The sequence below is a fragment of the Quercus lobata genome, chromosome 1 (genome assembly GCF_001633185.2).
Source record: "Quercus lobata isolate SW786 chromosome 1, ValleyOak3.0 Primary Assembly, whole genome shotgun sequence".
NCBI lineage: Eukaryota > Viridiplantae > Streptophyta > Magnoliopsida > Fagales > Fagaceae > Quercus > Quercus lobata.
The window spans coordinates 54104474-54116079 of record NC_044904.1 but is presented as its reverse complement, the minus strand read 5'-3'; the positions used below and the strand labels follow the sequence as shown (position 1 = coordinate 54116079).

Genomic DNA, 11606 nt, shown 5'->3' with positions numbered 1-11606 from the left:
AAAGTAGTCTATATCCAGTTTTAACCGAGTATTCATCGTTAGCAGTCAAAGGCCATAAAATTTTATCTTCACAATCCACCAAGCTGATAGGAATAGATTTGATCATTTTTGCTTCATGTGGTAAGAAGAGGTCATCTATTATCTCATGCAGCCAGCTTCTATTGACACCATCCATCAGCACAGAAACTTTAGCATCAATACCAAGAAAATCAGGGGGAGACAGAACTCTATTAAGGTAAGGGTCTGGGAGCCAATTGTCCTGGAAAATTCGTATCTCCGAGCCGTTTCCCACCCTCCAACGCAGCCCTTTGCTAATCACTTCTCACCCTTTGAGAATGCTTTTCCAGGCAAAAGAACCAGTCCCAGCCTTTGCATTGAGAATACTCCCATTCGGGAAGAACTTAGCTTTGAAGAATCTATGGAAAAGAGAATCTTCGTTGCCCAAGAGACGCCAAACTTGTTTAGCCAACATAGAGTCATTAAATTTTTTGAGGTATTTGAAGCCCAATCCACCCAAACACTTGGACTTACACAGAGAATGCCAACTTGTCCAATGGATTTTCCTTTGATTACCACGCTGCCCCCATCAGAACTTTCTAATTAAAGTTTCATATTCGTTGCACAGAGAGATGGGGAGCTTAAAGCAGCTCATGGCATAAGCCGGGATGGCTTGGACAACGACTTTTAGAAGGATTTCCCGGCCAGCTTGGGAGAGGAGCTGCTCTTTCCAGCCTTGGAGCTTTGCCCAGACACGTTCCTTAATAAAATTCAGACTGGCTGTCTTAGACTTGCCGACTAGAGCAGGGAGACCGAGATACTTTTCATAGAGCTTAATGTCCTAAACCCCCAGGGAGTCTTTTATTTGAATTTGAATCTCAGTAGGCGTGGATTTACTGAAGAACAGGCCAGTTTTGCACCTATTTAACATCTGCCCCGAAGCTCTTTCATAACATGTCAGCAACTTCTGGATCATATGACATTTGGCAAGGGAGGCCCTACAGAAGACTACGCTATCGTCTGCAAAGAATAGATGCGTCAGTCTAGGGCCCTTTTTACATATGGAAACACCCCTAATAAGGCCAGCATCAGCAGCACTGGCTAGGAGGCCATGGAGGCCTTCCGTACAAAGAATGAATAAATATGGCGACAACAGGTCGCCCTGTCTAATGCCCCTTGATGGAAGGATTGTATTCGAGGGTTCCCCATTAACCAAAATAGAGTAGCTAACTGTCGATATACATTCCATAATTAACACCACCCAAGAATCACAGAAACCCATCCTTTTCATCAGGGCTTCTAAATAAGACCATTCTAACCGGTCGTAGGCTTTGCTCATATCCAATTTGAGTGCCATGAACCCTGATTTCCTAGTTTGGTGCTGTTTCATATAATGCAGGGTCTCAAAAGCCATGATGACATAGTCAATGATGACTTTCCCTGCCTGGAAGGCACTTTGATTTTCAGAAATGATAAATGGGAGGACAGATTTGAGCCTATTGGCTAGGACTTTTGAGACTAACTTATATATCACATTGCACAGGCTTATAGGCCTGAACTCAGTGATGCTTTCTGGAGACTTAACTTTCGGGATCAAGGTGATATTAGTGTGGTTTATTTCCTTAGGAATCTTATAATTATTTAGACAATCCAAAACAGCATTATATACATCATCACCAAGAAAAGACCAAAAAGAGTGATAGAAAATCGAGGCATATCGTCAGGGCCAGGAGCCTTAATGGGGTCCATTTCTTTGATAGTTGTATCCACTTCTTCTCTTGAGAACGGTTTGGAGAGTTGAATATTCATTTCTGCTGAGACAGAGGGACGGATTGCATCCAGAATTTCATTCATATCCGATGGATTGGAAGAGGTGAAGAGGGAGTTATAGTATTCAACAGCTATCTCTTTGATCTGGCTCACCTTCGAGCACCACACATTGCCGTTGTTCCTAAGACCGGAAATTCGATTCCTTCGATATTTGTGGGAGGCTTTGCTATGGAAGTAGCTGGTGTTTCTATCACTACATTTCAGGAATAAAGCCCTGGCACGTTGCTCCCACATTTGACTCTCTTTGTCTAGTAAAGCATTCACCTCTAATTGTAGAGCCTTAACTACAGCATAGTCACCTTCCCCTTTAGCAGCTGCAAGTTTAGCTTTAGCAAGCATTTTACTTTTAGTTTCAAGCATTTTCTTAATACATCCAAAAGATTGTTTACTCCAAATGGTAAGTCTATCACCGCAGAGTTTGATTTTACCTGCAACCTGGGCCATGGTAGTATCCGGAGCAGAGTTGCCCCATGCCAAGATGACTGTATCAGAGCATCCCCTGTCGCTCAGCCACATTTTCTCAAATTTGAAGGGTCTGCATGGTTTGGGGAAGATTCCATCCGGTTTCACTATGATTGGTCTATGATCTGATGCGTGAGATTGTAAGTGTTGTACCTGGGTACCTAGGTTGGAAGCAAACCAAGTGTTATTCGCTACTACCCGATCAAGCCGCTCCAAGACCATACCACTTGGGCGTTTTCCTCTCCAGGTGTATTTCTCACCTCTATAGCCCAAATCCATTAGACCGCATTCATCCAGGACCTCCCTAAACACCATCATCATGCGATCTTGTCTCGGACCCCTACCCAATTTTTCGTGCGCCCACATTATTTCATTGAAGTCTCCCGCATAGAGCCAGGGAAGGGAGATACGCCAATGCAGCTGGCACAACAGAGACCAAGTTTCTTGCTTCCTTCTTGAATCCGCAAAACCATATATACTGGTAAAATGCCATCGATCGTCACCGGAGTTCCCAACAATCGTATCCACGTGGTTTGGCGAGGAGGAGATCACTTCGACGTGGACTGTCTTTTTCCAAAAGAGGCTGAGATACCCAATACTGTTGATCCGAGGAACAATCCATGCATGATCGAAGTTTAATTTATTACACAAACTGTGAAGTCTATCTTCATCTGCCCATGTCTCAGCCAAAAACAGGGCAACGGGATCTTGTGCTCGGACTAAAGCTTCAAGCTCACGAACGGTGCACCGATTCCCAAGCTCGCACACGTTCCAGCATAGCGAACTCATGGCTGCCAGCGGGGCTGAGAGTCAGCCGCCGCCGATGGAAGAGTGATTTCATCAGAAAGGGGAGTTTCAATGGCTCTGCGTTTTGGGGAGGAAGTGTAATCTGGAAAAGGAAGGGAATTTCTTTTGCCTATAATGAGGTTAGATTCTTGTGGCTCTGAGATAATGGGGGGCCTTTAGATTCGGACCCATTTCTTACTAGCTTGGACTTGAGTGGAATAGGTATGTGGGTCTTGGTTTGTAATATCACTTAAGGGTATGGGCTGGGTGGGCTGGGCTTGATTCCAGTTCGTGATTGGGTTGGAGTGAACAGAGGGCCGAGAATCCACATCAGAGATTTGGTCCCGCCCGCTTATTTTTGAAAGCCCTTCTTGCACGTTCCCACACTCAAATAGATTGATATCTTTGTCAATCTCTCAGATTAGGTGCTCAAAGTCTTCTTGTAGAGTGGGTTTTCGAGAAACGTCAGGTTCTGTCAAGTCCGAGATGTCTGAGGCAGCGTTTGTACCCCCGTGAATTGCGTGAGAGCCCAGGTTCGCACAGGGAGCATTAATTGTCGTCGGGCGGTTGCCTGCTGGTTCAGAGACCAACGAGAGGTTCTTTTCGTGTGGGTGTGATGTCGAAGTTGATGCATTTTAGACCGAAGTTTCCGTTTTCTTCTTGGCAAAAAAACTGGGACAGCCATAACATTTTTACGAGCTGCAACAAATGGAGGTGCACTCATCCATGCCCCAAACTGCAAGTCTTCGTGTTGAAGGGAGCCCTTGCTATCAATCCACTTCTCGCAGTCCTTATCGGAGTGTGTGAGCCGGCCACACCAGTAACAAAGGTTGGGGAGTATTTCATACTTAAAAGAAACCCAGTGTACTCTGTCATCATCCAGGGTGATGAGTCGGCCACGGCAAAGAGGTAGAGAAATATCGATGGAGACTCTGACTCTGATGAAGCTTCCGCCGTCATAGTTAGGGGGATCCTTTGGGTGTTGTATGATCCCAATTGTTTCACAAATCTGTTCTGCAACTTCTTTGTTCTTGTAACATAATGGAATATCATAGACTTGAACCCAGAAGGAGACTTTGTTGAAATTACACACCTCTAGCGATGACTCCTTATTGATTTTTGAAAAGGCCATTAGATATCTGTCAAAGCACCACGGTTCCGACGATAGAATTCTATCCACTTCTTCTTCATTATCAAATGAGAAAAGGATGATATGATCTCCGTTATTCTTGATGCTAAATCCCTTTTTTGATCTCCATAAGGGTGAAAAGGTTCTTGCTATGGCATCAATATTCAGAGCGCGCTTAGTAAAGAACCTAGCTGCAATGGTGAAATCATCTGCCGCTTGTTCTTTTTTCAATCTGAGACTTGAACCCTCTCTACCTGAAAGGGAGAGAGAGCTCCAATGTTTTGTAAGGTCGTCCATTCCACTGTGAAATATGCAAATAATTTAAAAGTGTTTCCCAGACCCCTTGAAGGGATAATACCACTAGCCTTGAGAAAACACAGTTAACTCAAGGGACAAAACCTCCTTCCACGGAAGGGACGACAATGCCACATTACAGCAGAGCTCTCAGGGAGAAGCTTTGCTAGAGAGCAGGCAACCACACAATAAAATATATTCTAATACAAACTCTTGAAAACTTTGTACGAAAAAAGTTTATAGCAAATAGACTTTAACAATTTGTATTTTTAAAATACTTTAAACAATACTCATCGAAACATGTGCATAAAGAAAAAGATAAAAGATAAGTGAAAGAGACGTACATCAATATATATATATATATATATATATATATATAAAAGAAGTAAAATATAGAAAAGAAAAAAAAATACGCGTATTTCTCACTTCATCCTTCAAATATCAACACTTCTCTTACAAAAATGTCTTATACTATACTAACTCTCAAGGGCTACTCTCTTGAGGTCAAGAAATTCCACCAAGTCTACCCTTTATCTCTTTGCTACAGATGACTGAGTTCTTCTCTTGTACAAACATAACTGAGTTCTTTCTCCATCTCTCGTGACAGATCGGCGTTTTACCATTAGTTTCTTTTTCCATCTCTTGTACAAATCGTTTTCTCCCCGCAGCAATGTACTCTCAACGGAGGCACTTCAATACAGAGTATTGGGTGCCTACAAAATTGACTGTGAACCAGCTGGAAATGTATTGTAAAATCCTAGAAATAAAAGCGATTTACTTTGCACACAATCTAAAGATTCTTCTGTTAGAGGTCTCCGGTCCATTCTGACAACCACACAGAAGGTTGGTTTTTGTTTTTTGTTTTTAAACTTGTTGCATTAATCACATGGTTGCTTGAGATGTCTATGTGTTGTTCGATTAATTCTCTGCATTCCCACTGTTTTGGTGTTTTTTCATCCCTTTATGCGGTTCCAAGATTATATGACGAACTTGTTGAGTTGTGTTTGTGCAAATATTGCATGGGACTTGTTAGAAAATATAGCGATAAAGAATAAGTTTTGATTCAACAATAAAGTGTTAGAACAAGAATTTCATGGAGATTAGAACGAAAACAGTGTTAAAAACACATCCCCACACCAAAGTTATTGACCTTCACCATTTAGGAACCAGTGAAATTAACTAATGTGGGGAATTTCTAAAAGTAGAATTTGATTTATCTTTGCAATCAATAATTTGAATTTTAACTTCCTTTCTGGTAAGTTGTGAGTAAGATTGTTCCAAAAAGTTGAATCTTGAATTTTTGTTATATTGTTAATAAGTAACCTTATAAATCCGAGTTTGATATTTCCTAATGTTATTCGCATTTTTTAATCTTAAGTGGTGCTCCTCTATGCTTTTGAATGAAAGAAGGGAGAAAATAGTCTATATTCTTGAAAGTTGAGTTATGCTATATTTGTTAACAGTCTTTTGAATAATGGAAGCCCTGAATGAATTTTATTGCTGTTTTCTTGATATTTTCATAAGTTCTGTTTCCTGCCAGTGCTCTATTCATTTGCAAGTCGTGGAACGGAGCCCCGAATCATCCTCAACTGAAGCTAAGCAACCGAATGTTGAAATAGCTGCAAGTGGAAAGCTAAATCTTCTTGGCAGGATGCTTGAGGAGATTAATAAACAATCTTTAAAAGCACTTATTCTCTATGAGGTAAGTACGCAAAATACTGACCAAGTTTTGTTCCTCTCTTCCTTCTTCTTCTCCTTTGCTCTATAAGTAACTCTCATCTTCTTACTTGTAGTTTGTACTATGTTATTGATTCATTCTTGATGACTTTTGTTTATCAACATGCTGTCATTTTGCCTGAAGATGTCGAGTGTTCATTTCATCTGCCAAAATCTGAAACGATCAATTCTTTGCTTGAGGAATTCTATTTCAAACAGAATTTTGAGTTTTCCATGATTTTCAATGACCAGGGTAAAAATATAATGATAATCAGTGCTTATTAATAATGGCTAGTTGAGAACTTGAGGACAATCTGTGCTTTCACAATTGAATATTGTCAAAGCGTCAGATAGAGAATTTGGGCATAGATTTGTTGTGCATTGGTTACTAGTGCTTGGCATGGTGGTGGTTTGGGGCTTTGGTGCGACCAGTTGGTAGGCTTAACTGTTTTGGGTTTGTTTTGCAATGAGAGTTGCTTAGAACATTTTGTAAGTGTTTAAGCACCTCTGCAGGAACGCTAAGTTCCAATGAACAGCACACAGAGGCTTAAAAACACTAATTCTCAAAAATTGATTGCAAAAATGAGAGTACAATAGTACTTATTCAATCTGTCCTACATGTCAAACTAACATTGGTTACATCTAATACGAGTAACTAATTCATTAACAAGACTAACTAAGATAAGATAGACTGCCATATAACCAAATTAAACTCTTCTGTTTATCCATTTAAAGTCTTCTAGATCAGACTCCTGGAAGGTCATTGTGTATTTCACTAATTCTAAATGTTTCTTCCAACTGTCCACAGCCCATGGAACAGAACATCCAGGATTGAGTTTTTCTTGAGTTAATTCAATTCCAAAATTTCCATAATGCTATCCTTTTAATGATCAAATACCACAATTTAAGAAGTTGGCATTTGCCTGGCATGAACTTTTAGACGAATCACAGTAGATATTATGTAGACTCTGATGAATCAGTTTTAGTAATATGATTTCAAATATTTGGGCTGGACAATAATTGTTGAATTAGAAATAGGCTTAATAATGAATCCCCTCTAATTATCTTTCATTTTACTGCATTTGATTTGATGATTTTTTCTCTTGTTAGCAAGTAAAGTACTTATATCAATATACAATGATACGAAGGAGAACAATGGAATATACTAGCTATATGCCTAAAATTCTCCATAGAGATGAAAAATACAAGGAATCTAAAAAATAATCCATTTTGGATGGTCTACTCCTATCCAAGGATGTCCAACAAGACCCAACAAACTAGGAATATATTCTCTTTTCTCTGTGTTCGGTGTTTGTATGGGATTTGGTCCTTTTGGACAATGTCCAGCATATATTTCCTACTGTTATCTAAACATTTTTTATTAACAGGAAATTGGTTGCTCTGGAAGTTGTATTGGAGGAATTTTGGATGACTTCCTGCTTCAAAAAATTGGTTCAGATTCTTATGATCATGTTGGAAGGGATGTTATTCCTGCTAAGAGGGTAGCTGCTTTGAATAAGTTCAACGCGGAGCATAAGAAGTTCGTTTTTTTATTAGAAAAACGTGCTTGTCTTTCAGTCATAAGATTATTTTCAGTTAATACTGTACTCATATTTAATAGTGACTGGACCCCTATGAAAAGTTTAAAAGCTCTGGAAAGGATAAAACCTGACTCACAGCCTGAGCAGATAAAAATATTTCGTTTATATTCGCCTTTTATCGTGGAAGAAAATATTTTATGCTTTGCAAGGGAAAAAAAAAATTTGAAAGCTTATAGAAGGTGAGCTGGGTTACTTGTCATAATTTGCTCATGCGGGGGGCAGATAATTTATTTCTTACTTTGAGTGAGCTCAATCGTGACAATACTCCAGTCTCCAGTGCAAGTACTATGTCAGAAAAATCACCTATGAAAGATATAGAGCAACTTCTTCAGAATCGTGAAGGCACAGGCACAATTAACTTGTCTATAATTTTGAAAGTTCAAGTAAAAGGATCTTACTACATGAGTTCTCAAATGTCTATTAAGCTGCTTGAAATTTCACAAGAAGATTATGCAGAACTGTGTAATTATTGGAATAAATTGTTGAGGGGAAAACATAATACCGAAGTTGTCACTGAAAAAGTTATAAAGAAATGCAAGGTTGATAAAGGTAGTTCTGTGCCATTTGAACAGGTATGGTGTATTCCAGTGTCAATATGTATTATAATCACTTGGCTGATATTATATGGCATTATGTAATTATCTGTTGGCATTATAGCACTCTTATTTGGCTGGTAATGTGATGTCATTTTGCCTGTGTTTTTTGTCCATATTCTGCATCAATAATATCTATTGAAAATTGAAAATATAGATTTTCCTTGGCCATCCAAATCTTATTAATTAATTTGTGTGTGTGCAGGTGTTCCAAGATGAATGCACACCAATCTCCACAGCTGCCCAATTGCAAGTTAGGTATTCACCGGCTAATAAGATGCAGAATGTGGCTGCTTCAGTATCCCATCGGGATGAAGTTGTGGCAGCAACAATAGAGCCTGTGATGCAAATACAGCAGTTATCAGCTGCAGGTTCACATTCTGGTAGCAATGCTAATTTATGTTCAGCTGGTGGCATCGAACATCAACTAAGCTCTGGAGGCCATACATCCAACCAACTTGCTCAGACTCCTACACACAGGACTATGAGCTCGCATCCAGACCTGCTCTATATTGAGCTGCAAATAATTCATAAAGAAATAGAGGAGGAACTAAAAAATCATAAAGAAGTGGTCAGTTTCCAATTCACTGAGTTGCTTGCTTAGTTATAATTAGCTAATAAATTTAATTTCCCTCTTTGTTCCTTGGGGCAGGAGGAGCAGCTATTGTTTGAATTTGGAAAAGAACTTGAAAAAATGCGAACCCAATATGTTAACAAAGCTCAGGAGCTGCACTGAGTTTGAGCTGAAGCTGAACCCAATATGTTAACAAAGCTCAGGAGCTGCACTGAGTTTGAGCTGAAGCTCAATGAACTGTATACAATTTTTTGAGGAGTACGATGTAGGCCTAGACAGGCATGGGCAGGTACCATCAGGAGTGCAGCAAGATCTGTTCCTTTTGAATTGTAAGTGTTCTATTCACATAGATTCATGCTCTGATGTTTAAGGTTTCACTTCATTCACATGGATTGTGTCATGAACTCAAGATGGGTTGACTTCTGGCAATACAAAGCTGATCTCTATTATATGTGTACCAAGTTCTGGTGGAGGCTAATTTTGGACATTTATTATTTTTAACGTAGATTGTTCTAATAATTAATTATTATTTGGAAATAATGGAAGATGCTGGAGTGTTTTATTAAATCAAAGAGATATCTATTTTTATAAACAATATCTCATTGAGTTCAAAGCAAGTTAGTCAGTCTTAGAAACCAACCATAACTCATTTATACTGAGATTGTTGGCATATGTTAGTCAAGCGAGGAATGGCAGGATTTTGCTCAATATAAATGCCCTATCAAGGTTGATGGCACCTCATTTATTTTCACTTATAGTAGATTATTAAATATATTAAACGAAACTGAATGCTTCACTGTTCAAGGATTTTATTTCACTTTATCCAAAAATATAACAATATTTTTTTTTTAAAAATCTTTTTGGCTCATACATCCAGAGCTATTCTATGTTAAAAAATAATGTTTCCGTGTGTGTCTACTAATTTAAGCATACTTTTAAAGATGGGAATATTTAAAGTTTGGTTCTATATTAAACTCAAGTTTGTGTCATCTTAGCATCGTTTAGCCTAGAATATATGATATTGATAGGTAGTGACATACATATGGGAGAACTATTCCAATATGCCACATACATATACACACTGCCCTAGCACTGGTAAATGTGACCATCTTTGGCCTTTTTATGATGAAATTTGTCATTACCTCTATCAGTATCATATATTCTAGGCTAAACAATGCTAAGATGACACAAACTTGAGTTTAATATAGAACCAAACTTTAAAGTGAAATAAAGTTTAATATAGAAATTTGTATGATTTGATATAGAAACTTTAATATAGAAACTTGACTTTATTATGTTTTCCCTTCAACAGTTTATTCCAAGAATTACACGTTCTGCATGATCTTCTTGTGAAATTTCAAGCAGCTCAATAGGCATTTGAGACAGATAAGTTAATTGTGCCTGTGCCTACACGATTCTGAAGAAGTTGCTCTATATCCCGAAGATAATCTTACGACTGAAAGACAAGCATGTTTTTCTAATAAAAAAAACGAACTTCTTATGCTCCGCGTTGAACTTATTCAAAGCAGCTACCCTCTTAGCAGGAATAACATCCCTTCCAACATGCTCATGAGAATCTGAACCAAATTTTTGAAGCAGGAAGTCATCCAAAATTCCTCCAATACAACTTCCAGAGCAACCATTTTCCTGTTAATAAAAAATGTTTAGATAACAGTAGGACATATATGTTGGACATTGTCCAAAAGGATCAAATCCCATACAAACACCGAACGCACAGAAAAGAGAATATATTCCTAGTTTGTTGGGTCTTGTTGGACATCCTTGGATGGGAGTAGACCTTCCAAAATGCGTTATTTTTTAGAGTACTTGTATTTTTTTTCTCTCTTTGGAGAATTTTAAGCATATCTCTAGTATATTTCATTGTTCTCCTTCGAATCATTGTATATTGATATAAGTACTTTACTTGCTAACAAGAGAAAAAATCATCAAATCAAATGCGATAAAACTGGGAATATTGGTGTTTTTACACGAAAACTTGTATATAGCATATTCAGAAGTTCAGCAAACAAATGTAAAAATCTTTTGCGTGAAAAAAGAAATTTGGATCTTGCTAGCCAAAAATTTTGACCGGAATACAATGTGGTGTTTTTGCACGAAAACTTATAGGTTGCATATTATAATGGTCCTACAGGTCAAGAATTTTGACCGAAATAAAATTTCATGACAATTTTTAGATAGCATATTTAGAGGTCCAAGAAATAAATAGAAAAATCTATTGCAAGAAAATGCCCCTAGCTCTTAGTGGCCAAGAATTTTGATCGGAATACAATTTTAGCATTTTTGCACGAAAACTTTTAGATAGCATATTTAAAGGTTCAAGAAACAGTTGGAAAAATCTTTTGCCAAAAAAAAAAAAATGATTAAATTTTGTTTGGAAATGCCTCTTGTGGTCCTGTTGGCCAAGAATTTTGACCTGAATACAATTTCGGTGTTTTTGCATGAAAACTTGTAGATAGCATATATGGTGGTATGAGAAACAAATGGAAAAATCATTTGCAAGGAAAAAAAAAACTTTTAAACTTTGTTTGAAAATGCTCCTAGGTCCTACTTGCCAAGAATTCTGACCGGAGTACAATTTCGGCATTTTTGCACGAAAACTTGTA

The 11606-nt window shown here is 38.2% G+C and overlaps 1 protein-coding gene across 3 annotated transcripts; it reads left to right on the top strand.

Moving 5' to 3' along the window:
* Window positions 1-4909: 4909 nt before the first annotated feature.
* LOC115992549 lies at window positions 4910-10881 on the top strand. 3 transcript variants are annotated; one of them, XR_004092554.1, is made up of 6 exons: window positions 4910-5341; window positions 6039-6200; window positions 7603-8387; window positions 8614-8979; window positions 9061-9311; window positions 10295-10881. XR_004092554.1 is itself a non-coding variant. In XM_031116758.1 (5 exons), exons 3-5 carry the CDS (start codon window positions 8025-8027, stop codon window positions 9142-9144), a joined length of 813 nt encoding a protein of 270 aa, XP_030972618.1. In that variant the 5' UTR covers window positions 4910-5341; window positions 6039-6200; window positions 7603-8024; the 3' UTR covers window positions 9145-10280. The 3 variants fall into 3 exon arrangements, 2 of the variants coding, with proteins under 2 accessions (XP_030972618.1, XP_030972629.1); XM_031116758.1 differs by lacking the exon at window positions 10295-10881 and having other exon boundaries at window positions 9061-10280; XM_031116769.1 differs by lacking the exon at window positions 10295-10881 and having other exon boundaries at window positions 6023-6200; window positions 9061-10280.
* The last annotated feature ends 725 nt before the right edge of the window (window positions 10882-11606 follow it).